General features: G+C 40.2%; 1 protein-coding gene across 1 annotated transcript in view; it reads left to right on the forward strand.

The window, feature by feature from the left end:
* The window catches only part of TOGARAM1 (TOG array regulator of axonemal microtubules 1), a 334,226-nt gene that overhangs the window by 243,388 nt on the left and 65,693 nt on the right, over positions 1-25,145 (forward strand). Inside the window, 2 exon segments of the mRNA XM_053697849.1 lie at positions 10,712-10,817; positions 13,386-13,621. Of these exon segments, the coding sequence (XP_053553824.1) occupies positions 10,712-10,817; positions 13,386-13,621 (342 nt within the window).

Below are 25,145 nucleotides of genomic sequence, written 5' to 3' on the forward strand. Positions count from 1 at the left end.
GGCTGAGGAACAATGCAGAATGCAGTCACTGACATAGCCACTCACATCCTGCCCTGTACTGGCAATTGCACGCTACACTTATACAGCCTTTATAGCCACTCACTCACATCCTGCCCTGGCAATACATTGCACTCTACACTTATACAGCAGACTAACATACAGTCTTTAGTCTACAGGTTCTGACATACAACTATATACACTGCAGCAGCTACACAATACCACTACTCAATCAGCACCCTCCTAAGCTATGCACACGAGTCTACAATCTTATACTATAGTTACACAGTGTCACACACACACACTACAATTCTCTACACTGCAAGCGATGCTCCAGGATACAGCAAGGTACAGGCAGCTTGTCTGCACATAAACTTCATGTGTGCACAGAACTTTGCTTCGTTGGCTTTAACCTCTATGGAAATAAATAACCCTTATCCTTTGCTCTCGAGAAGGTGGAATACTCCACATAAAGGACCTTGAATCCAGACCATATCTGTATCTTACTTGCCTAATAAAATTGTGCAGCTGTGCTGTATGCATACGCCTAACAGATATGTTTACAAAAAACTTACTTACGTACAAAAGCGCAGAACTGCAGCTTGAGACTTAGCAAGTATAACTGCATTGAAATAAGTTTTTTCAAATGACCAAATATGAAAGGAAAAGTGTTCATACAAGAGATCTGTGTGTGGTATGGTGGTTTGTGAGTTAATTATGCAGGAAGTCACACTAGACTGAAAAACTAATTAAATCTAATCTATAGGGTGTCTGTGCAGGAATGCAATAATGTTAAAAGATGTGTTAGTATGTTAGAGGATTCCGTTTCATATTTAAAAAACTGCTTTATAACTTTATTTTTCGGGAGGGGGGGGTCTGCTCTCTGTTTATGAAGTACCCTATTACCATTTGAAAACTGCTTGCAGTGCACAATGTGGAGAATATTATCTTATAAGCTTTTTCAGATCTGTTCTATGGTTTGCAAACTTGAATCCACTGACATTCTATCGTGTCACTGGAAATGCTTATTTCCTGCTGCCCTCCGTTTTGAGCTGTGCTTGATCTCTCTGCTCTCTGACAGCACTGTGTGATTTATGCACACAGCTGTCAGTCAGCTTAGGTCCTCCCCCTCAGTGTAGTACAGGAAACAGATTAAGCTGTTCTACACCGGAGGGACCTTTTAACAGTGTCAAACGTCTTGCAGCTGTGTTTTCCTGAAGGCTAGCAGTGATGAATTAAAAAAAAAAAACTTTCTACATTCCTTCTGTGTTTTGCGCGGCCTGATGTACTGCCTGCGCTACACAGAGAGGGAAGTTGCGCTGCCGCGCACCTTAGAGGGAACAGTGTGCATGGCTGTCGTCCCAGAAGGAAGCCACTTCTAAAGATGATACACAAGAAAGCCCGCAAACACTTTGCTGAAGACAAGCAGACTAAGGACATGGATTACTGGAACCATGTCCTGTGGTCCGATGAGACCAAGATAAACTTATTTGGTTCAGATGGTGTCAAGCGTGTGTGGCAGCAACCAGGTGAAGAGTACAAAGACAAGTGTGTCTTGCCCACAGTCAAGCATGGTGGTGGGAGTGTCATGGTCTGGGCCTGCATGAGTGCTGCCGGCACTGGGGAGCTACAGTTCATTGAGGGAACCATGAATGCCAACATGTACTGTGACATACTGAAGCATGATAGTACTGTCATAGCAATTTTCACTCATATAGAAAAGGTCTTCAAGTGTTCATCAATTAGTTTGTTGCACCCAAGTACAATTTTAATTTTACAATAAAATAAATATGAAACAAAACGGTAAATTCTAGCTAAATGATAATTAGGAATAATTAAAGAAAAAGACTTCCACGCAAAATCACAAAATACCCTTGTGTGGAAAAGAATAATGGTACAGCTCGCACTTGTCTGAATCATGAAAGTTTAATTTTGACTTTAGATTCCTTTTTAATTACAAGGGATCAACATAAATAATTAAAGTATATTTTTTGTTTTTTGTTGTTTTTATGTATAGAAAATACAGTTTTGTGTTTAATATCCATATAATTATTACAGATAACATTTGAATAATAAATTCATGAAGCATTTGCTATTTTTTGTTGAACAAGAGGAGGTTCAAAATACTCCAGGAAAAAACTAAGCAAAAATATAGAAGCCTGTTATTCATTATATAAATTGTTGTTGTTTTTTTTTTTTTAAAATGGGTTGAATTTTTTTCATATGTTATGGCTACAAACATTGTTCAATTCCAAATAAACAAACCAATAGTTTTACTAAGAGATAATGGAGAGGTTTTTTATCTGCCTCAATAACACATATTTGGTCTTCCAAGGGGCAATAAAGCAATTCTTTTGGCACTAGTTTGCCATAGTTCTGATAAAACATAATTATTGGCTACTCAATCATATTATTATTGTAGGTAGCAGGAATGAGGATTTTTTAAATATGTTTGTAGAGCAGCTGTATTCTGTCTTGTGCATTCAGGTTTAATAATGTTTATCAGTTGGTCTACATGCAAACTGCACTTCAGATAAACATTTCTGGTATTAAATATGCAATTGTTTTTACTTAAAACCATATCATCACTTTCTCAATATTAAAGGGACACAAACCCCAATTTTTTTTCTTTCATGATACAGATGAAACTCTGCACTAGACACACTTGCTCCTCCCCTGCTGCGCAAAACATCACGCCGTCAGTTGCAGCCCTGCCACTCTCAGCAAACACGCTATTTGCAAAAATGCTCCCGTACTGCTGAGCATGTCTGGAGGAAAACTCACTCTGAACCTGACTTCATATACTATACGTTTATTCTTCGTTCATACACTTCTGCTCTTCACTTAGCCAAGCAAACCTACTTTTCTTCTCATATCTACTCTTTCCTCAAACCCTAAACGACTCTTCTCAACCTTTAACTCTCTCCTCTACCCACCTGCTCCACCCCCCTATCTGTCTCTAGTGCTCAAGACCTGGCAGACTACTTTTTAAACAAAACATGTACTAAACGAAGCAACATCCCAACACCAACCTGCAATATTCTATCAACAGGCCCAGTTACTCCCTCTGCCACCCTTTGCATCTTCCATCCAGCCACTGAGAATGAAGTTTTTTCCTTACGCCTCACTACCTGCCCACTCGACGTTATCCCTTCCCATCTAATACCCTCCCTATCTTCCACCCTCACTCCTGCTCTTACCCACATCTTCAACCTATCTCTCTCTACCGGCTCATTCCCATCTTCTTTCAAACACGCAAAAGTCACTTCCATACTCAAAAAACCCTCCCTCGACCTTAATTCTCCTGAAAGCTACCACCCCATATCACTGCTTCAATTAACATAAAAACTCCTTGAAAACCTAGTTAACAATCGCCTAACCCACTTCCTGTCTGCCAACTCCTTGCTTGACCCCCTGCAATCTGGATTACGCCCCAAACACTCAACTGAGACTGCCCTTACCAAGGTTACTAACGATCTTTTCTCTGCTAAATATATTGGCCACTACTCTATACTCATCTTACTTGACCTCTCAGCTGCCTTGACCACCCCCTCCTCCTACAGACCCTTAGCTCTTTTGGCCTTTGTGACACTGCTCTTTCCTGGATTCAGTTTTATATGTGTTATTTGCTGGCGACTCCTCCTCTCCAATGCCTCTGTCTGTTGGAGTACCGCAAGGATCTGTTCTGGGTCCTCTACTCTTCTCCATTTCTACTTCTTCACTAGGTCAACTTATCAACAGTTATGGCTTCAAATATTACCTCTATGCTGATGACACGCAGATTTACCTCTTCGCCCCTGCTCTCTCTCCCTCTTTCCTTTCTCATGTCAGCGACTGTTTATAGGGTATTTCTCTTGTTAAGTGTAGTCAGTCCACGGATCATCCATTACTTATGGAATATATCTCTTCCTAACAGGAAGCTGCAAGAGGATCACCCAGCAGAGCTTGCTACATAGCTCCTCCCCTCACATGTCATATTCAGTCATTCTCTTGCAGCCTAACTAGATAGGTCGCTGTGAGAGGTCTGTGGTGTTTTTTAACTTAGTTTATTTCTACAATCAAAAGTTTGTTATTTTAAATGGCACCGGAGTGTGCTGTTTATTCTCAGGCAGCATTAGAAGAAGAATCTGCCTGCGTTTTCTATGATCTTAGCAGACGTAACTAAGATCCACTGGCTGTTCTCATCTGAGGAGTGAGGTAACTTCAGAGAAGGGGAATAGCATGCAGGGCCCCCCCTGCAAATGAGGTATGTGCAGTAATTATTTTTCTGAGGAATGGAATTGACTGAGAAAATACTGCTGATACCAATGTAAAGTAAGTTCAGCCTTAAATGCAGTGATAGCGACTGGTATTAGGCTGATGAGTGTGTGTACACTGAATGTATTTTTCTAAGGAATGGAATTGACTCTGAAAATACTGTTAATACTGAAATAATCTCTAGAGAGCTCAGGGGTCTTCAAAATTCATTTTGAGGGAGGTAATCAGTCACAGAGACCTGTGACAGTGTGTTTGGCTGTGAAAAAAAAACAAAAAAAAAACGTTAATTATTAAATTGTTAATCCGTTTTTGGGTATTAAGGGGTTAATCATCCATTTGCTGGTGGGTGCAATCCTTTGCTAACTTAATACATTTACTGTGAAAAATTGGTTGCTATAACTATTTTGGTTCATTGTTATTTCAACTGTGACAGCTTTTTGTGCTTCTTAAAGGCACAGTAGCGTTTTTTATATTGCTTGTAAATTTATTTAGAAAAGTATTTCCAAGCTTGCTAGTCTCATTGCTAGTCTGTTTAAACATGTCTGACACAGATGAATCTCTTTGTTCACTATGTTTAAAGGCCAATGTGGAGCCCAATAGAAATGTATGTACTAATTGCATTGATGCTACTTTAAATAAAAGTCAATCTTTACATGTAAAGAAATTATCACCAGACAAAGAGGGGGAAGTTATGCCGACTAACTCTGTAACACGGTTGCAATTCCAGAAAAATTATGTAGGTTGGATAGATACTATGCGGTACCGGTGTGTACTGACGTGTTTCCTATACCTAAAAGGCTTACAGAGATTATTAGCAAGGAGTGGGATAGACCTGGTGTGCCCTTTTCCCCTCCTCCCATATTTAGGAAAATGTTTCCTATAGACGCCACCACACGAGACTTATGGCAGACGGTCCCTAAGGTGGAGGGAGCAGTTTCTACTTTAGCTAAGCGTACCACTATCCCGGTGGAGGATAGTTGTGCCTTTTCAGATCCAATGGATAAGAAATTAGAGGGTTACCTTAAGAAAATGTTTGTTCAACAAGGTTTTATCTTACAGCCCCTTGCATGCATTGCGCCTGTCACTGCTGCGGCGGCATTCTGGTTTGAGTCTCTGGAAGAGGCCATTCGCACAGCTCCATTGGATGAAATTATGAACAAGCTTAAAGCACTTAAGCTAGCTAACGCATTTGTTTCTAATGCCATCGTACATTTAACCAAACTTACGGCTAAGAACTCCGGATTCGCCATCCAAGTGCGCAGAGCGCTATGGCTTAAATCCTGGTCAGCTGATGTGACTTCTAAATCTAAATTGCTTAATATTCCTTTCAAAGGGCAGACCTTATTCGGGCCCTGCTTGAAAGAAATTATAGCTGACATTACGGGAGGTAAGGGCCATGCTCTACCTCAGGACAGGGCCAAATCAAAGGCCAAGCAGTCTAATTTTCGTACCTTTCGTAACTTCAAGGCTGGAGCAGCATCAACTTCCTCCGCTCCAAAACAGGAAGGAGCTGTTGCTCGTTACAGGCAGGGCTGGAAAGTTAACCAGTCCTGGAACAAGGGCAAGCAGGCCAAGAAACCTGCTGCTGCCCCCAAGACAGCATGAAGAGAGGGCCCCCTATCCGGAAACGGATCTAGTGGGGGGCAGACTTTCTCTCTTCGCCCAGGCTTGGGCAAGAGATGTCCAGGATCCCTGGGCGTTGGAGATCATATCTCAGGGATATCTCCTGGACTTCAAAACTTCTCCTCCACAAGGGAGGTTTCATCTTTCAAGGTTATCAGCAAACCAAATAAAGAAAGAGGCGTTTCTACGCTGTGTACAAGACCTCTTACTAATGGGGGTGATCCACCCAGTTCCGCGGACGGAACACGGGCAGGGATTCTATTCAAATCTATTTGTGGTTCCCAAGAAAGAGGGAACCTTCAGACCAATCTTGGACTTAAAAATCCTAAACAAATTTCTAAGAGTTCCATCATTCAAAATGGAAACTATTCGAACCATCCTTCCCATGATCCAAGAGGGTCAGTACATGACCACAGTGGATTTAAAGGATGCCTACCTTCACACATTCACAAGGATCATTATCGGTACCTAAGATTTGCTTTCCTAGACAGGCATTACCAGTTTGTAGCTCTTCCCTTCGGATTAGCTACGGCTCCAAGAATCTTTACAAAAGTTCTGGGCTCACTTCTGGCGGTACTAAGACCGCGAGGCATAGCGGTGACTCCGTACCTAGACGACATTCTGATACAAGCGTCAAGTTTTCAAACTGCCAAGTCTCATACAGAGATAGTTCTGGCATTTCTGAGGTCGCATGGGTGGAAGGTGAACGTGGAAAAGAGTTCTCTATTACCACTTACAAGAGTTCCCTTTCTAGGGACTCTTATAGATTCTGTAGAGATGAAAATTTACCTGACAGAGGCCAGGTTATCAAAACTTCTAAATGCTTGCCGTGTCCTTCATTCCATTCCACACCCGTCAGTAGCTCAGTGCATGGAAGTAATCGGCTTAATGGTAGCGGCAATGGACATAGTACCATTTGCGCGCCTGCATCTCAGACCGCTGCAATTGTGCATGCTAAGTCAGTGGAACGGGGATTACTCAGATTTGTCCCCCCTACTAAGTCTGGATCAAGAGACCAGAGATTCTCTTCTATGGTGGCTCTCTCGGCCACATCTGTCCACGGGGATGACCTTTCGCAGGCCAGATTGGACGATTGTAACAACAGACGCCAGCCTTCTAGGCTGGGGCGCAGTCTGGAACTCCCTGAAAGCTCAGGGATTATGGACTCAGGAGGAGAAACTCCTCCCAATAAATATTCTGGAATTAAGAGCAATATTCAATGCTCTCCTAGCTTGGCCTCAGTTAGCAACTCTGAGGTTCATCAGATTTCAGTCGGACAACATCACGACTGTGGCTTACATCAACCATCAAGGGGGAACCAGAAGTTGCCTAGCGATGTTGGAAGTCTCAAAGATAATTCGCTGGGCAGAGTCTCACTCTTGCCACCTGTCAGCGATTTACATCCCAGGCGTAGAGAACTGGGAGGCAGATTTTCTAAGTCGCCAGACTTTTCATCCGGGAGAGTGGGAACTTCATCCGGAGGTCTTTGCTCAACTGATTCTTCGTTGGGGCAAACCAGATCTGGATCTCATGGCGTCTCGCCAGAACGCCAAGCTTCTTTGTTACGGATCCAGGTCCAGGGACCCGGGAGCGGTGCTGATAGATGCTCTGACAGCCCCTTGGGTCTTCAACATGGCTTATGTGTTTCCACCATTCCCGATGCTTCCTCGTTTGATTGCCAAGATCAAACAGGAGAGAGCTTCGGTGATTCTGATAGCGCCTGCGTGGCCACGCAGGACCTGGTATGCAGACCTAGTGGACATGTCGTCCTGTCCACCGTGGTCTCTACCTCTGAGACAGGACCTTCTAATTCAGGGTCCTTTCAAACATCCAAATCTAATTTCTCTGAGGCTGACTGCATGGAGATTGAACGCTTGATTCTATCAAAGCGTGGCTTCTCGGAGTCGGTTATTGATACCTTAATACAGGCTAGGAAGCCTGTTACCAGAAAAATTTACCATAAGATATGGCGTAAATATTTATATTGGTGCGAATCCAAGAGTTTTCTCATGGAGTAAGGTTAGGATTCCTAGGATATTGTCCTTTCTACAAGAGGGTTTAGAAAAGGGCTTATCTGCTAGTTCGTTAAAGGGACAGATTTCTGCTCTGTCTATTCTTCTACACAAACGTCTGGCTGAAGTTCCAGACGTTCAGGTTTTTTGTCAGGCTTTAACTAGGATTAAGCCTGTGTTTAAGACTGTTGCTCCGCCGTGGAGCTTAAACTTAGTTCTTAATGTTCTTCAAGGCGTTCCATTTGAACCCCTTCATTCCATTGATATCAAGCTGTTATCCTGGAAGGTTTTGTTTTTGATGGCTATTTCCTCGGCTCGAAGAGTCTCTGAGTTATCTGCCTTACATTGTGATTCTCCTTATCTGATTTTTCATTCAGACAAGGTAGTTCTACGTACTAAACCTGGGTTCTTACCTAAGGTAGTTACTAACAGGAATATCAATCAAGAGATTGTTGTTCCATCACTGTGTCCTAACCCTTCTTCAAAGAACGAACGACTTTTGCATAATTTGGATGTAGTCCGTGCCCTGAAATTCTATTTGCAGGCAACTAAAGATTTTCGTCAAACTTCTTCCCTGTTTGTCGTTTACTCTGGACAGAGAAGAGGTCAAAAGGCTTCGGCTACCTCTCTCTCTTTTTGGCTTCGTAGCATAATACGTTTAGCCTATGAGACTGCTGGACAGCAGCCTCCTGAAAGGATTACAGCTCATTCTACTAGAGCTGTGGCTTCCACCTGGGCCTTTAAAAATGAGGCCTCTGTTGAACAGATTTGCAAGGCTGCGACTTGGTCTTCGCTTCACACCTTTTCAAAATTTTACAAATTTGACACTTTTGCTTCTTCGGAGGCTATTTTTGGGAGAAAGGTACTTCAGGCAGTGGTTCCTTCTGTTTAATGTTCCTGCCTTGTCCCTCCCTTCATCCGTGTACTTTAGCTTTGGTTTTGGTATTCCATAAGTAATGGATGATCCGTGGACTGACTACACTTAACAAGAGAAAACATAATTTATTCTTACCTGATAAATGTATTTCTCTTGTAGTGTAGTCAGTCCATGGCCCGCCCTGTCTTTAAGGCAGACCTAAATTTTAATGAAACTCCAGTTACCACTGCACCCTATGGTTTCTCCTTTCTCGTCTGCTTTGGTCGAATGACTGAATATGACATGTGAGGGGAGGAGCTATGTAGCAAGCTCTGCTGGGTGATCCTCTTGCAGCTTCCTGTTAGGAAGAGATATATTCCATAAGTAATGGATGATCCGTGGACTGGATACACTACAAGAGAAATAAATTTATCAGGTAAGCATAAATTATGTTTTCTTCCTGGATGGCCTCTCACCACCTTAAGATTAACATGTACAAGACTGAGCTCCTTCTTATCTCCCCCCCCCCCCCCCTCAAGCTCTACGCCGACTTGTGACTTCTCTATCCCTGTTGATGGCATCGCCATTTCCCCATCACCCCAAGTCTGCTGCCTCGGAGTTACACTTGACTCAAATCTATCCTTCGCCCCCAATATACAATCGCTTTCTACATCCTGCCGCAACCATTTACGCAATATTTCCAAGATTCAACCTTTTTACGCTAACACCACAAAGCAAATAATCCACTCCCTTGTTATATCCCGACTTGACTACTGCAATAACCTACTTACTGGCCTTCCTCTTTCCCGCCTCTCCCCCCTTCAGTCCATCCTAAATGCCTCTGACAGGCTGATCCAACTTTCCCGTCGCTCTGTATCTGCTGCACCTCTCTGCGAATCCCTTCATTGGCTCCCCATTCACAGCAGAATTAAATTCAAAATTCTCACCCTTGCATACAAACCTCTCACCAACACAGCTCCCCTCTACCTATCCTCTCTAAACAACAAGTATACTCCAGCCCGCCCACTAAGATCCAACAATGACCTGCTCCTTGCATCTGCGACTATCGCTTCCTCTCATGCTAGACTGCAGTACTTCTGTCATGCAGCACCTACCCTCAGGAACACTCTCCCTCGTGCTGTCAGGCTTTGCCCTAATCTTTCTTCCTTTTAAATGCTCTCTGAAGACTTTTCTGTTCAGAGAAGCCTACCACCGAACTCAATAATATTTCTCTTACCTAACAACATTTCCCTCATCTAACTCCCCATTAACATCTTTCTCAATCTTGCAGTCCTCGCCTCCTGTTTCTCAACCTCCTACCCTTCTAGATTGTTCCCACGGGAATAGGGCCCTCATTTCCTCCTGTATGTGTTTGTAAATTCTCTTAGTCTTAGAAGTTTTATACTATTGTTTTATTTAAATTAACTGTATCCATGGACAGCGCTGCGGAATATGATGGCGCTTCATAAATAAAGTATAATAATAATACAGATAGAGAATACAATTTTAAACAACTTTGCAATTTACTTCTATTATCTAATTTGCTGCACTCTCTTGGCATCCTGCGTTAAAGGAGCAGTAATGCAGTACTCTGGAGCTAGCTGAATGCATTGTTAACATGAAGCATATATTTGCAGCCACCAATCAGCAGCTCATGAGCCTACCTAGTTATCCTTTTCAACAAATGTTGCAAAGAGAACACAGCAAATTAGAAAATTTAAGTAAATTGGAAAGTTGTTTATTGTCACATGCTCTATCTGAATCGTGAAAGAAAAAAATTGGGTTTCTTGTCCCTTTAAAGGATCTAGCATTAGGCTTTGTCACCCTTTTGAAGAGAGAGTGATTTATTCATAAAGTATGATTAAAATTAAAAAAACAATAGAGAAGGAGGATATTAATAAAATGTTGCCTGTAGTATACTTTTCTTAAAACCCTTAACCAATAATGGTTTGTTGCATTTTTACAGGGAAAAGAAGATTGAAGGGCTGACTTTAGTTCGCAGTTTGTCTACCTTCCACTCTCATTTGGTGATCGAGAGGCTTCATGACCTGAAACTTGCCGTAACGCATGAGGTTTATTTTTTTTATTTTTTTACTTCAAGGAAACATGACTATAATTGCTGGCAGCTATGGCATAATTGAAACATTTCTAAAATGATATAATCAATAGTTTCATGTTTAATGTGTATTCCAGCAGTACTGAAATTGACTGAATAGTGGCAAGTTATTAGATAGTGGTAACTGTCCATGTATAACCTATCCACTTAATCAGGAATACATTTTGATTTGTAATTTTAGTTGTATCATATGTTTTTGTAATTAAAAACCTATGTCGGAGAAGATGGCACAGAACAAGATGTCATGTGTGGAAGGGCATACTGCATTAGAAATAGTGAAGTGGATTTAATAAACAGTTTCTCACAGCACTAGAATAGATAGATCACTATAAATAGTTTTTTATACATATAAAACGCACCTTCCCTTCATTTTACCAGTTTCCAGATTTTATTCAAATTTAAACCGCTCAAGTCCAGCGAATGTCTTGAAATTTTTCAAAGGTAAGTGGTAAAATGCCAGAGGTTAAAGTAACAATTGTAGGTTACCAGACCATTATAAGACTTACATTTGTAGGTCTTTATTTTAGAGAAATTGCAAAGAAAGCCAAGGTCTCGGTGAGTACATTTTCTAATACCACCAAAAGGCACAGAATCAGAAGAGAAGTTTCTTAGATTCAACAACTTGTGTGATAGGTGGCTAAACACTAGTCAAAGTAAGCAAGTTTCACTTTTCAATTTGAAGAGAAGACTTTAAGCTACAGGTTTGCCAGATTGAGTGGCAGTAACAAAACCATTGCAAAGATGACAACCTCTGGCCCATGAAGCACCAGCAATGGTATACTGAAGCTAAGGTGGTCTTATGGACCAATTAATCAAAATTTTATATTTTCAGTTCATCATGCAGGGTTTTTGTATGGCATAAATTAGTCAATAGGATTGTCCCTCATTGTGTCAAAAGAGGATGGTTTGGGGCTCTATCACAGGATCCAGAGTTAGAAACTTGCACAGGGTGAGTGGCATCCTGACCCAAAAAAAGCATTTTGCTGCACCATGCAATACTATAGGTATACATCTGTTTGGTCAGGGGTTTATTTTACCGCCAGAGATTGACCAAAGGCATAACTCCAGGCAATATGAGAAGAACAAAATATGGTAGCCTTAAATTGCAGAATGACCAGCAGCCTCCAGACTTAAACCCCATCAAGCTGATTTGAGATGAATCAGACAGAAGGGTGAAAGGAAAGCAATTTACAAGTACAACACATTTGTGGGAACTTCTGCAACAGTGCTGGGAAGAATTTTCCGTTGTAGAAAGAATGCCACCATTATGTTCAGCTGTTATATCTGATAGTTTTTTTAATTTTTTTACATGTAACAATTTTATATATATATATATATATATATATATATATATATATATATATATATATATATATATATATATATATATATATATATATATATATATATATATAATATTGTTTTTGTTCTATTTAATTTCACATTGCATTAATGTAAAAAATTGAAAAATGGAGGTGTTCTTAAATGTTTGACTGGTTGTATGAATGTATATGCATATAATATAAATTGTCAATTTAGATGAATCGGTGCCCGGTTTTTAATAATTCTATTAAAAACAAGGGCACTTTAATTCATCAAAATTGACATTTCACTTGTTTTCTTTAAAAACGTACCTTTTAATCCTGACAGCCGCTCCAGCGATTCCCCCAGCCGTCGGAAGCCTCTTCATATGTCAGAAATGACAAATCCGGCTTCCTCCAATCACGGCTTTCCCCCCGGGGGAATCATGGCCTGAGGCAACGCCGTGATTGGAGGAAGCCGTATTCGTCATTTTGGACCCGCGAAGAGGGCTTGTGACGGGCGGAGGAAGCGGTCGATTGTCAGGATTAAAAGGTTTTTGAAGAAAACAAGTGAAATGTTAATTTTGATTAATTAAAGTGCCCTTGTTTTTAATAGGATTATTAAAAACCAGGCACCGATTTATCTAAATTGACCTTCACTTTAAGCACCACTGACACACAAATCATAACCGTAGTTTGTTAGCACAAGCTGCATTATTTTGCTATATGGTGACTTACCCCCTTGAAAAACCTCTTGAATATGTTTAACTTATCTACTTAAGCAATAACTATGTAGAATGTTGCAGGGCAGGCTTCTGAATCTTGCAGGATGCACTCTATGGGGAGTGGAAAAACAACAGTTTGCAAAGTTAAATTACACTAAAAGGATTTAAAAGAAACGGAAGTACATAAAATAATTATTTTTATGGAAATAACTTTTAGAGTTTGCCTCTTTCAGAATTATGTATTTATTTAAAGAGTCAATAAGCTCAAAACATGATGCTAATGTTTATGAAAAGGGCAAAATAAATGAAATGTTTGATTTTCCGGAAAATCTTAATATAAAATAAAGTATGCAAAATAAAAATGTTCTCAATGCATTTTCTGTAGCTTCTTTTGAAAACTAGACAAGCTTATTGTCTAATGAGCTGAGATCACCCATTCATTGTAAACTGTACAGCAGGTAGTAAAACAACATGGTAATGAACGTTTTGTGCACATAGGTAAAGAATTTGCGTTCCAGTGTCTCCAGAGCTGCTATCATCTGCTTAGGAGACATGTTCATTTACTTTAAGAAGAACATGGATTATGAGCTAGATAACTGTGTCAGAGTGCTACTGCACAAGGCTGGAGAACCCAACACATTTATTCGAGAGGATGTCGATAAGGCGCTTAATGCAATGGTACAGAATGTGACTCCGGTTCGTGCTCTCACATCCCTCATAAACGGAGGACTCAGGTAGTGGCTTAACATCATAGGAGAATGTTTGCACTGACCATCAATTTGTATATTTATTTGTGTCTCACATTATGTTATGTCCAATTTATTTAGCTGACGGTTGACAATACATTTCTGTGCAAATATATTCTGGTGCTGCTATAGGCTTCTCTTTGTCTCTCATTATTAATCATCCTTATGGAATTGATTACTAATTATAAGTGTCCACATTGTTCTTACTTTGACCCTTCATTTTTATTATACACGTCTTGGCTCTCCATAGTAACACTTCACCCAAATACAGCTTTTCAGAAAAGATGGTTGACAGATTAGTTTTGTTTCTCAAAATATATATACTGTACTTGTTTTTTTAAAACGTTGCAATAGTTTACTAGTGAGGAGTTCAAATTTACTAGCCTAGAGGAAAAAGTTACTAGTCCACTTATTGTTAATTATAGGAAAAAGGTCAAATTTTCTACTACTTTTCACCTGCACCAATTTCTTACCCATCTGAGACTAGTGGAACATTCAAGCCCTGAAATATGATATATATTTATTTATTAATTTTCGGGTTGCCGAAGCTTGGAGCCCTGCTTATCTTTATTTGCACTACTTTCATTATTATTATCTTTATTTGTAATGCACCCACAATATACATGGCATACAATGAATAAAGACAAGACAGAGACAGGGCCCTAATTATTTGACTGTTTAAATCTAAGTGACTTTAAAGGGACATGAAACCCAATTTTTTTATTTTGTGATTTAGAAAGAGCATGCAATTTTAAACCACTTTCTAATTTACTTCTATTATCTAATTTGCTCCATTCTCTTGATATCATTTGCTGAAAAGCATATCTAGATAGGCTCAGTAGCTGCTGATTGGTGGCTGCACATAGATGCCTCGTGTGATTGGCTAACCCTTGTGCATTGTTATTTCTTCAACAAAGGATGACTAAAGAATGAAGCAAATTAGATAATAGAAGTAAATTGGAATGTTGTTTAAAATTATATTCTCCATCTGAATCATGAAAGAAAAATGTTGGGTTTAATGTCCCCTTTAATAGGTTTTATTTTGTACTAATTAATAAAGGGGGCTTGACCCTTTTTAATGAACTTGGGGATTCCCAAGGCAAATAATGAACTGTAATTCATTTCTCCTACATTGGTGTATCCGGTCCACGGCTTCATCCTTACTTGTGGGATATTCTCTTCCCCTACAGGAAGTGGCAAAGAGAGCACACAGCAGAGCTGTCCATATAGCTCCCCTCAGGCTCCGCCCCCCCCCGTCATTCTCTTTGCCGCTCTGAACAAGTAGCATCTCCACGGGGGTGGTAAAGAGTATGTGGTGTTAGTTGTAGTTTTTTATTTCTTCTATCAAGAGTTTGTTATTTTAAAATAGTGCTGGTTTGTACTATTTACTCTACAGCAGAAAGTGATGAAGATTTCTGTTGAGAGGAGTATGATTTTAGCACCAGTAACTAAAATCCATTGCTGTTCCCACGCAGGACTGTTAACCAGAGAACATCAGTTGGGGGGAACAGTTTGCAGGCTTAACTGCTTCAGGTATGATCAGTCATCTTTCTAACAAGACCATGTAATGCTAGAAGACTGTCAGAATTTCCCTCTGGGATTGGTGAGCCATTTTTTTCTAATAGACTCTGTATAAAATGATGGCTTATATTTAGGGCTCTATGCTGGTTGACACTATTGTGGGCTTTAAAATCGATTGCTTTTTAGCATGTTTTTCACTATAAATAAGGTGTTTTTTCAGACTTTAAAACACTTTTGGGGTTTAATTTCGGCCTGGCACTTATTTGGACACCTAAATCTAGTCAGAAATGCCCCTCCACTCTAGAATGAAGAGGGAGGAGGCCTAATTTTTAGGCCTAAATTGTGCAGTTGTTTTTGCCTAGGCAATCCATGCAGCTTCATGTGGGGAGTCAAGAGGCGTCATAAAAGACTCCAGAGAGGCTTATTTCCTGCTAAAATAATCCCTAATGAAGGTAAAAGGCTACAGTGAAAGCTGTTGCTAGTACTGTAGTGTGTTAACTGGTTAATAACTGTTATTAACTCCGGTTTGGGCATTAAGGGGTTAATTGATCTGAAAATGTGTGTGCAATCTTTTCAAAGCATTAAGACTCTGGTGAAAATTTCATTAAAATCGGATGTTTATTTCATGGTTTTTTTGATGTTTCAGTAAAAAAGTGTGCATTAAGGGGTTAATTGATCTGAAAATTTGTGTGCAATCTTTTCAAAGCGTTAAGACTCTGTGGTGAAAATTTCATTAAAATCGGATGTTTATTTCATGGTTTTTTGATATTTCAGTAAAAAAGTGTGCTTTTTTATTATTTAAAGAGACAGTAACGTTTTTGTCAAAAATAATTTTTATTGCATTATAGTTCTGTTTAAGTCTGTTAAACATGTCTGAGTCTTCAGATAGCCTATGTTCTGTATGTCCAAAGGCCAAGGTGGTTCCCCCATTAAATTTATGTGTGAAGTGTGCCATAGCGTCCAAACAGCTTAAGGACAGTACAATCACACTTAAAAATATAGCCCAAGATGATTCTTTAGCTGAAGGTAGTGAAAATAGCTTGCTTTCCTCTCCTTCTGTGTCAACACCAGCTATGCCCGCGCAGGCGATGCCCAGTACATCTAGCGCACCAATTGCGATTACTATGCAACAGTTAGCAGCAGTAATGGATAATTCTATCGCAGCATTTTTATCCAAACTGCCAGCTTTCCTAGGAAGCGTGATTGCTCAGTTTTAAATACAGAAAATGAGCAAGTAGACGCAGAGGATAATTTATCTGTAGTGCCCTCACATCAATCTGACTTGGCGGTGAGGGAGGGCTTGTCTGAGGGAGAAATTTCTGACACAGGAAAAGTTTCTCAGCAGGCAGAGCCTGATACCATAGCATTTAAATTTAAGCTAGAACACCTCCGCGCTCTACTTAAGGAGGTCCTGGCTACTCTTGATGATTGTGACCCTTTGGTGGTCCCAGAAAAATTGTGTAAAATGGATAAATTCTTAGAGGTCCCAGTACACACTGATGCGTTTCCGATAACTAAGAGGGTGGCGGATATAGTGAATAAGGAGTGGGAGAAACCAGGTGTACCTTTTGTTCCCCCTCCTATATTTAAGAAAATGTTCCCCATTGTTGACCCCAGAAGGGACGCGTGGCAGACGGTCCCTAAGGTAGAGGGGGCAGTTTCAAAGCTAGCTAAGCGCACAACTATACCAATAGAAGACAGTGGCGCTTTCAAAGATCCTATGGATAAAAAATTAAAAGGTTTATTTAAGAAAAATTTTGTTCAACAAGGTTTTCTTCTTCAACCAATTTCTTGCATTATTCCTGTAACCACTGCAGCTGCTTTTTGGTTTGAGGAATTAGAAAACTCGCTCCAGAAGGAGACTTCTTAGGATGAAGTAATGGATAGAATTCACGCCCTGAAGTTGGCTAATTCTTTCATTACAGATGCCGCTTTTCAGTTAGCTAAATTAGCGGCGAAAAATTCTGGTTTCGCAATAGTGGCGCGTAGAGCACTTTGACTAAAATCGTGGTCGGCGGATGTGTCGTCCAAAACAAAATTGTTTAATATTCCTTTCAAGGTAAGACCCTATTCGGGCCAGAGTTGAAAGAAATTATTTCAGATATCACTGGGGGAAAGGGCCATGCCCTTCCACAGGATAGACCTTTCAAAGTTAATAATTTTCGTTCCTTTCGCAATTTCAGGAACGGACCGACTTCTACCTCTACAGCCACTAGGCAAGAGGGTAACGCACCCCAGCCCAAACCAGCATGGAAACCATTGCAAGGCTGGAACAAGGGTAAACAGGCCAAAAAACCTGCTGCTGCTACCAAGACAGCATGAAGGGGTAGCCCCCGATCCGGGACCGGATCTAGTAGGGGGCAGATTTTCTCTCTTTGCTCAGGCCTGGGCAAGAGATGTTCCGGACCCCTGGGCACTAGAAATTGTCTCTCAGGGGTATCTTCTAGAATTCAAGGACCTTCCTCCAAGGGGAAGGTTCCACTTGTCTCGCTTATCTTTAGACCAGATAGAGAGACAGGTATTCTTACATTGCGTAGAGTACCTTTTAAAAATGGGAGTGATAAACCCAGTTCCAACAGCAGAACAAGGACTGGAATTTTACTCAAACCTGTTTGAAGTTGCCAAAAAGGAAGGAACTTTCAGGCCAATTCTGGATTTAAAGATCCTAGACCAATTACTCAGAGTTCCATCTTTCCAAATGGAAACCATTCGGATTACCAGTTCGTGGCTCTTCCCTTCGGATTGGCCACTGCTCCAAGAATTTTCACAAAGGTGCTAGGGTCCCTTCTAGCGGTGCTAAGGCCAAGGGGCATTGCAGTAGCACATTAACTAGACGACATTTAATACAGGCGTCGTCTTTTCACAAAGCAAGGGCTCATACGGACATTGTTCTAGCCTTTCTAAGGTCTCACGGGTGGAAGGTGAACATAGAAAAAAGTTCTCTGTCCCCGTTCACAAGGGTTCCCTTCCTGGGAACAATAATAGACTCGGTAGAAATGAAAATCTTTCTGACAGAGGTCAGGAAACTAAAACTTTTGAACACTTGTCGAGTTCTTCAATCCATTCCTCAACCCTCCATAGCTCAGTGCATGGAGGTAACAGGACTAATGGTTGCGGCAATGGACGTGGTTCCTTTTGCTCGAATTCATTTAAGACCATTGCAACTGTGCATGCTCAAACAATGAAATGGGGATTATGCAGATTTTTCTCCCCAGATTCAGATGGACCAGCAAACCAGAGACTCACTCCTCTGGTGGTTGTCTCAGGATCACCTGTCTCAGGGAATGAGTTTCCGAAGACCGAAGTTGATCATTGTCACGACCGACGCCAGCCTCTTAGGCTGGGGCGCGGTCTGGAAGTCCCTGAAGGTTCAGGGTCTATGGTCTCGGGAAGAATTTCTTCTCCCGATAAACATTTTGGAATTGAGAGCAATATTCAATGTGCTCCAGGCATGGCCTCAACTAGCGGAGGCCAAATTCATCAGTTTTCAGTCGGACAACTTGACGACTGTTGTGTACATCAATCATCAGGGGGAACAAGGAGTTCCCTGGCGATGAGGGAGGTATCCAAGATCATCAAATGGGCAGAGGATCACTCCTGCCATCTATCAGCAATTCACATCCCAGGAGTGGACAGCTGGGAAGCGGATTATCTGAGTCTTCAGACTTTCCATCCGGGGGAGTGGGAACTCCACCCGGAGGTTTTTTGCTCAGCTGACCCAGCTATGGGGCATTACAGATCTGGATCTGATGGCGTCACGTCAGAACTTCAAAGCTACACGTTACGGGTCCAGGTCCAGGGATCCCAAGGCGACATTGGTAGATACCTTAGTAGCGCCTTGGTCGTTCAATCTAACTTATGTCTTTCCACCGTTTCCCCTTCTCCCCCGGCTAGTAGCCAGGATCAAGCAGGAGAAGGCTTCGGTAATTCTAATAGCTCCTGCGTGGCCACGCAGGACTTGGTATGCAGACCTGGTGAATATGTCACCAGGAAAATTTACCATAAGATATGGCGGAAATATCTTTGCTGGTGCGAATCCAAGGGTTACTCATGGAGTAAGATTAGGATTCCAAGGATACGATCTTTTCTCCAAGAAGGATTGGAGAAAGGTCTGTCAGCTAGTTCTTTTAAGGGACAGATATCTGCTCTGTCTGTTTGGTTACACAAGCGTCTGGCAGCCATGCCAGATATTCAGGGTTTGTACAGGCTTTAGTCAGAATCAAGCCTGTCTACAGACCTGTGGCTCCTCCATGGAGTCTAAATTTAGTTCTTTCAGTTCTTCAAGGGGTTCCGTTTGAACCTCTACATTCCATAGATATTAAGTTACTATCTTGGAAAGTTTTGTTTTTTTGTAGCTATTTCTTCTGCGAGAAGAGTTTCTGAATTGTCTGCTTTGCAGTGTAATTCACCCTATCTGGTGTTTCATACAGATAAGGTTGTTTTACGTACCAAACCTGGTTTTCTTCCAAAAGTGGTTTCCAATAAGAATATCAACCAGGAAATAGTTGTTCCTTCTCTGTGTCCTAATCCAGTTTCTAACAAGGAACGTCTGTTACACCATCTTGATGGGGTTCGTGCTTTAAAGTTTTATCTAAAAGCAACTAAAGACTTCAGACAAACATCGTCCTTGTTTGTCGTCTATTCTGGCAAGAGGAGAAGTCAAAAGGCGACTGCGCCCTCTCTGTCTTTCTGGCTGAAAAGCATCATCCGGTTGGCTTATGAGACTGCTGGAAGGCAGCCTCCTGAACGAATTACAGCTCACTCTACTAGAGCTGTGGCTTCCACATGGGCTTCCAAGAATGAGGCTTCTGTTGAACAGATTTGTAAGGCAGCGACTTGGTCTTCACTGCATACGTTTGCCAAATTTTACAAATTCATTACTTTTGCTTCTTCGGAGGCTATTTTTGGGAGAAAGGTTTTGCAAGCAGTGGTGCCTTCCGTTTAGGTTACCTGACTTGTTCCCTCCCTTCATCCGTGTCCTAAAGCTTTGGTATTGGTTCCCACAAGTAAGGATGAAGCCGTGGACCGGATACACCAATGTAGTAGAAAACAGAATTTATGTTTACCTGATAAATTTCTTTCTCCTACGGTGTATCCGGTCCACGGCCCGCCCTGGCATTTTGGTCAGGTTTAAATTTATTTTTTGTAAACTACAGTCACCACTGCACCTTATGGTTCTCCCTTTTCTCCTAACCGTTGGTCGAATGACTGGGGGGTGGAGCCTGAGGGGAGCTATATGGACAGCTCTGCTGTGTGCTCTCTTTGCCACTTCCTGTAGGGGAAGAGAATATCCCACAAGTAAGGATGAAGCCGTGGACCGGATACACCGTAGGAGAAAGAAATTTATCAGGTAAACATAAATTCTGTTTTTCATGTGTTAAGCAGTATACTGCAGGATTCGTCCTAATAGTGCTAGCGGCTTCACAGCTTGTTGGACACTAGGCATGTTGCTTCCATTGCATTGATCGTTGCTTATCCAGACAGTCTAACCCTGACTCAGCATACGTCTTAAGGGAAATATATATGTTTGTCTCCTGGTTTAACTTGCAGCTAACACATTATTTTGCATTATGCTTTCCTTACACTATTAATAATTTGTAAGTTTTGTCTATCAAGGATTTATCTTGGAATGTCCTAAAACCTATGTTGTATGTCTTTAAATGAAGCAGCAGAATATTTTTAAGAATGAATGCTGCTAGGATGAGCCAAGATAAAACATGTTGAAAATCACATAGTCAGTGAGAGCCTTTTTCAACAATTTTTGTTTAACAATGCAGAGTTAAAGTTGACATAATTTCCACTTTTCTATCCCAATCAGGTCAACTCCTTGCTTCTGTTATATACTGTATAGTGTTGCATGCTTATCTTTGGTGATTTTTTGTAAGATTTTCTCCAATAACCCTCATTACTCATTATGTATATTCCTTAAATGTATTTCTTTTGATATACATACGTTTTTGAATACTTAAAAATGTTTGTTACCAATGTAATCTGTTTAACTGTACATGCATACACTGCAGAAAATATGCCTATCATAACATACTTGTGGCTTTCAAGGGATCTTAGATCATACACGGTATCAGCTTGATAGCACTTTAAAGGGGCGGTAAAAAAACTAAACTTCAGATTTAAATATAAAATGTTTAGTTATACTTAAAGGGACACTGAACCCAAATTTTTTCTTTCTTGATTCAGATGGAGCATTAAATTTTAAGCAACTTTCTTATTTACTCCTATTATCAAATTTTCTTTGTTCTCTTGGTATCTTTATTTGATAAATTAATCCACCAATAAAAAGTGCTGTCCAGAGTTCTGAACCAAGAAAAAAAAAAGCGTAGATGCCTTCTTTTTCAAATTAAGATATCAAGAGAACGAAGAAAAATTAATAATAGGAGTAAATTAGAAAGTTGCTTAAAATTGCATGCTCTATCTGAATCACTAAAGAAAAACATTGTGTTCAGTGTCCCTTTAATGAAACAGCTTTGCAAAATATTTTTCATTATTTGTAATTACAAGGTGTTTACTGTCCCTTCAAGACATATGCTAAGGTTCTTTTACATTTTGTTGTTTACTAATCTCAGTATCTCCCTTAAAGTGACAGTACACGGTAAAATTGTTTTTATATTAATGTATTTCTTTCATGTAATTAGCAAGAGTCCATGAGCTAGTGACGTATGGGATATACATTCCTACCAGGAGGGGCAAAGTTTCCCAAACCTTAAAATGCCTATAAATACACCCCTCACCACACCCACAATTCAGTTTTACAAACTTTGCCTCCGATGGAGGTGGTGAAGTAAGTTTGTGCTAGATTCTACGTTGATATGCGCTCCGCAGCAAGTTGGAGCCCGGTTTTCCTCTCAGCGTGCAGTGAATGTCAGAGGGATGTGAGGAGAGTATTGCCTATTTGAATGCAGTGATCTCCTTCTACGGGGTCTATTTCATAGGTTCTCTGTTATCGGTCGTAGAGATTCATCTCTTACCTCCCTTTTCAGATCGACGATATACTCTTATATATACCATTACCTCTACTGATTCTCGTTTCAGGACTGGTTTGGCTTTCTACTACATGTAGATGAGTGTCCTGGGGTAAGTAAATCTTATTTTCTGTGACACTCTAAGCTATGGTTGGGCACTTTGTTTATAAAGTTCTAAATATATGTATTCAAACATTTATTTGCCTTGACTCAGAATGTTCAACTTTCCTTATTTTTCAGACAGTCAGTTTCATATTTGGGATAATGCATTTGAATTAATCATTTTTTCTTACCTTCAAAATTTGACTCTTTTTTTCCTGTGGGCTGTTAGGCTTGCGGGGGCTGAAAATGCTTCATTTTATTGCGTCATTCTTGGCGCTGACTTTTTTGGCGCAAAAATTCTTTTCCGTTTCCGGCGTCATACGTTGCGTCATTTTTTGACGTTATTTTGCGCCAAAAATGTCGGCGTTCCGGATATGGCGTCATTTTTGGCGCCAAATAATGTGGGCGTCTTATTTGGCGCTAAAAAATAAGGGCGTCGCTTTTGTCTCCACATTATTTAAGTCTTATTTTTTCATTGCTTCTGGTTGCTAGAAGCTTGTTCTTTGGCATTTTTTTCCCATTCCTGAAACTGTCATTTAAGGAATTTGATCAATTTTGCTTTATATGTTGTTTTTTCTCTTACATATTGCAAGATGTCTCACGTTGCATCTGAGTCAGAAGATACTACAGGAAAATCGCTGTCTAGTGCTGGAGCTATCAAGCTAAGTGTATCTGCTATAATTTTTGGTATCTGTTTCTCCAGCTGTTGTTTGTATTGCATGTCATGACAAACTTATTAATGCAGATAAAATTTCCTTTAGTACTGTTACATTACCTGTTGCTGTTCCGTCAACATCTAATTTTCAGAGTGTTCCTGATAAACATAAGAGATTTTATTTTTTAAATCCATTAAGAAGGCTATGTCTGTTATTTCTCCTTCTAGTTTACATAAGTCTTTTAAAACTTCGCTTTTTTCAGATGAATTTTTAAATGAACATCATCATTCTGATACTGATAATGGTTCTTCTGGTTCAGAGGTTTCTGTCTCAGAGGTTGATGCTGATAAATCTTTGTATTTGTTCAAGATGGAATTTATTCGTTCTTTATTTAAAGAAGTATTAATTGCATTAGAAATAGAGGATTCTGGTCCTCTTGATACTAAATCTAAACGTTTAATTAAGGTTTTTAAATCTCCTGTAGTTATTCCAGAAGTGTTTAATCTCCCTGATGCTATTTCTGAAGTAATTTCCAGGGAATGGAATAATTTGGGTAATTCTTTTACTCCTTCTAAACGTTTAAGCAATTATATCCTGTGCCATCTGACAGATTAGAGTTTTTGGGACAAAATCCCTAAGGTTATGGGGCTGTCTCTACTCCTGCTAAATGTGCTACTATTCCTACGGTAGATAGTAATTCATTTTAAGGATCCTTTAGATAGGAAAATTGAATCCTTTCTAAGAAAAGCTTACTTATGTTCAGGTAATCTTCTTAGACCTGCTATATTTTTAGCGGATGTTGCTGCAGCTTCAACTTTTTGGTTAGAAGCTTTAGCGCAACAAGTAACAGATCATAATTTTATAGCATTATTATTATTCTATAACATGCTAATAATTTTATTGGTGATACCATCTTTTGATATCATTAGAGTTGATGTCAGGTATATGTCTCTAGCTATTTTAGCTAGAAAAGCTTTATGGATTAAACTTGGAATGCTGATATGTCTTCTAAGTCTACTTTGCTTTCCTTTTCTTTCCAGGGTAATAAATTATTATTTCAACTGTTTCTGGAAGGAAGGGAACTTTTTTACCAAAGGATAAAAAATCTAAGGTAAATTTAGGTCTAATAATCATTTTTCGTTCCTTTCCTCACAATAAGGAACAAAAGCCTGATCCTTCATCCTCAGGAGCGGTATCAGTTTGGAAACTATTTCCAGTTTGGAATATATCCAAGCCTTATAGAAAACCTATAGCCAGCTCCTAAGTACCCATGAAGGTGCGGACCTTATTCCATCTCAGCTGGTATGGGGCAGATTACGTTTTCTTCAAAGAAATTTTGATCAATTCCGTTCTCAATTTCTGGTTTTAGAACATTGTTTCAGAAAGGTACAGCATTGGCTTCAGTTAAGGCCTCCTGCTAAGAGATTTTTTTCTTTCCCGTGTCCCAGTTAACACAGCAAAGGCTCAGCATTTCTGAAATGTGTTTCAGATCTAGAGTTGGCTGGAGTAATTATGCCAGTTCCAGTTCTGGAACAAGGGCTGGGGTTTTATTTTATCTCTTCATTGTACCAAAGAAGGTCAATTCCTTCAGACCAGTTCCGGATCTATCAATATTGAATCGTTATGTAAGGATACCAACATTCAGTCTCTGTAGGACTGTCCTGCCTTTTGTTTAGCAAGGGCATTATATGTCTACAATAGATTTACAGGATGTGTATCTGCATATTCCGATTCATCCAGATCACTTTTAGTGTCTGAGATTCTCTTTTTAGACAAGCATTACCAGTTTTGTGGCTCTACCGTTTGGCCTAGCCTCAGTTCCAAGAATTTTTTTCAAAGATTCTCTGTGCCCTTCTTTCTGTAATCAGAGAACAGGGTTTTGGTATTTCCTTATTGGACGATATCTGGGTACTTGCTCAGTCTTCTCATTTTCGAAGAATCTCATATGAATCGACTTGTGTTGTTTCTTCAAGTTCATGGTTGGAGGATCAATTTACCAATCAGTTCATTGATTCCTCAGACAAGGGTAACCTTTTTAGGTTTCTAGAATAGATTCAGTGTCTATGACTCTGTCCTTGTCAGACAAGAGAAGTTTATCATTGATTTCAGCTTGTCAAAACCTTCAGTCACAATCATTCCCTTTGGTAGCCTTATGCATGGAAATTTTAGGTCTTAGGACTGCCGCATCAGATGCGATCTCCTTTGCTCGTTTTCACATGCGACCTCTTCAGCTCTGTATGCTGAACCAATGGTGCA

This window comes from Bombina bombina, chromosome 1 (assembly GCF_027579735.1).
Source record: "Bombina bombina isolate aBomBom1 chromosome 1, aBomBom1.pri, whole genome shotgun sequence".
In the NCBI taxonomy this organism is placed as follows: domain Eukaryota; kingdom Metazoa; phylum Chordata; class Amphibia; order Anura; family Bombinatoridae; genus Bombina; species Bombina bombina.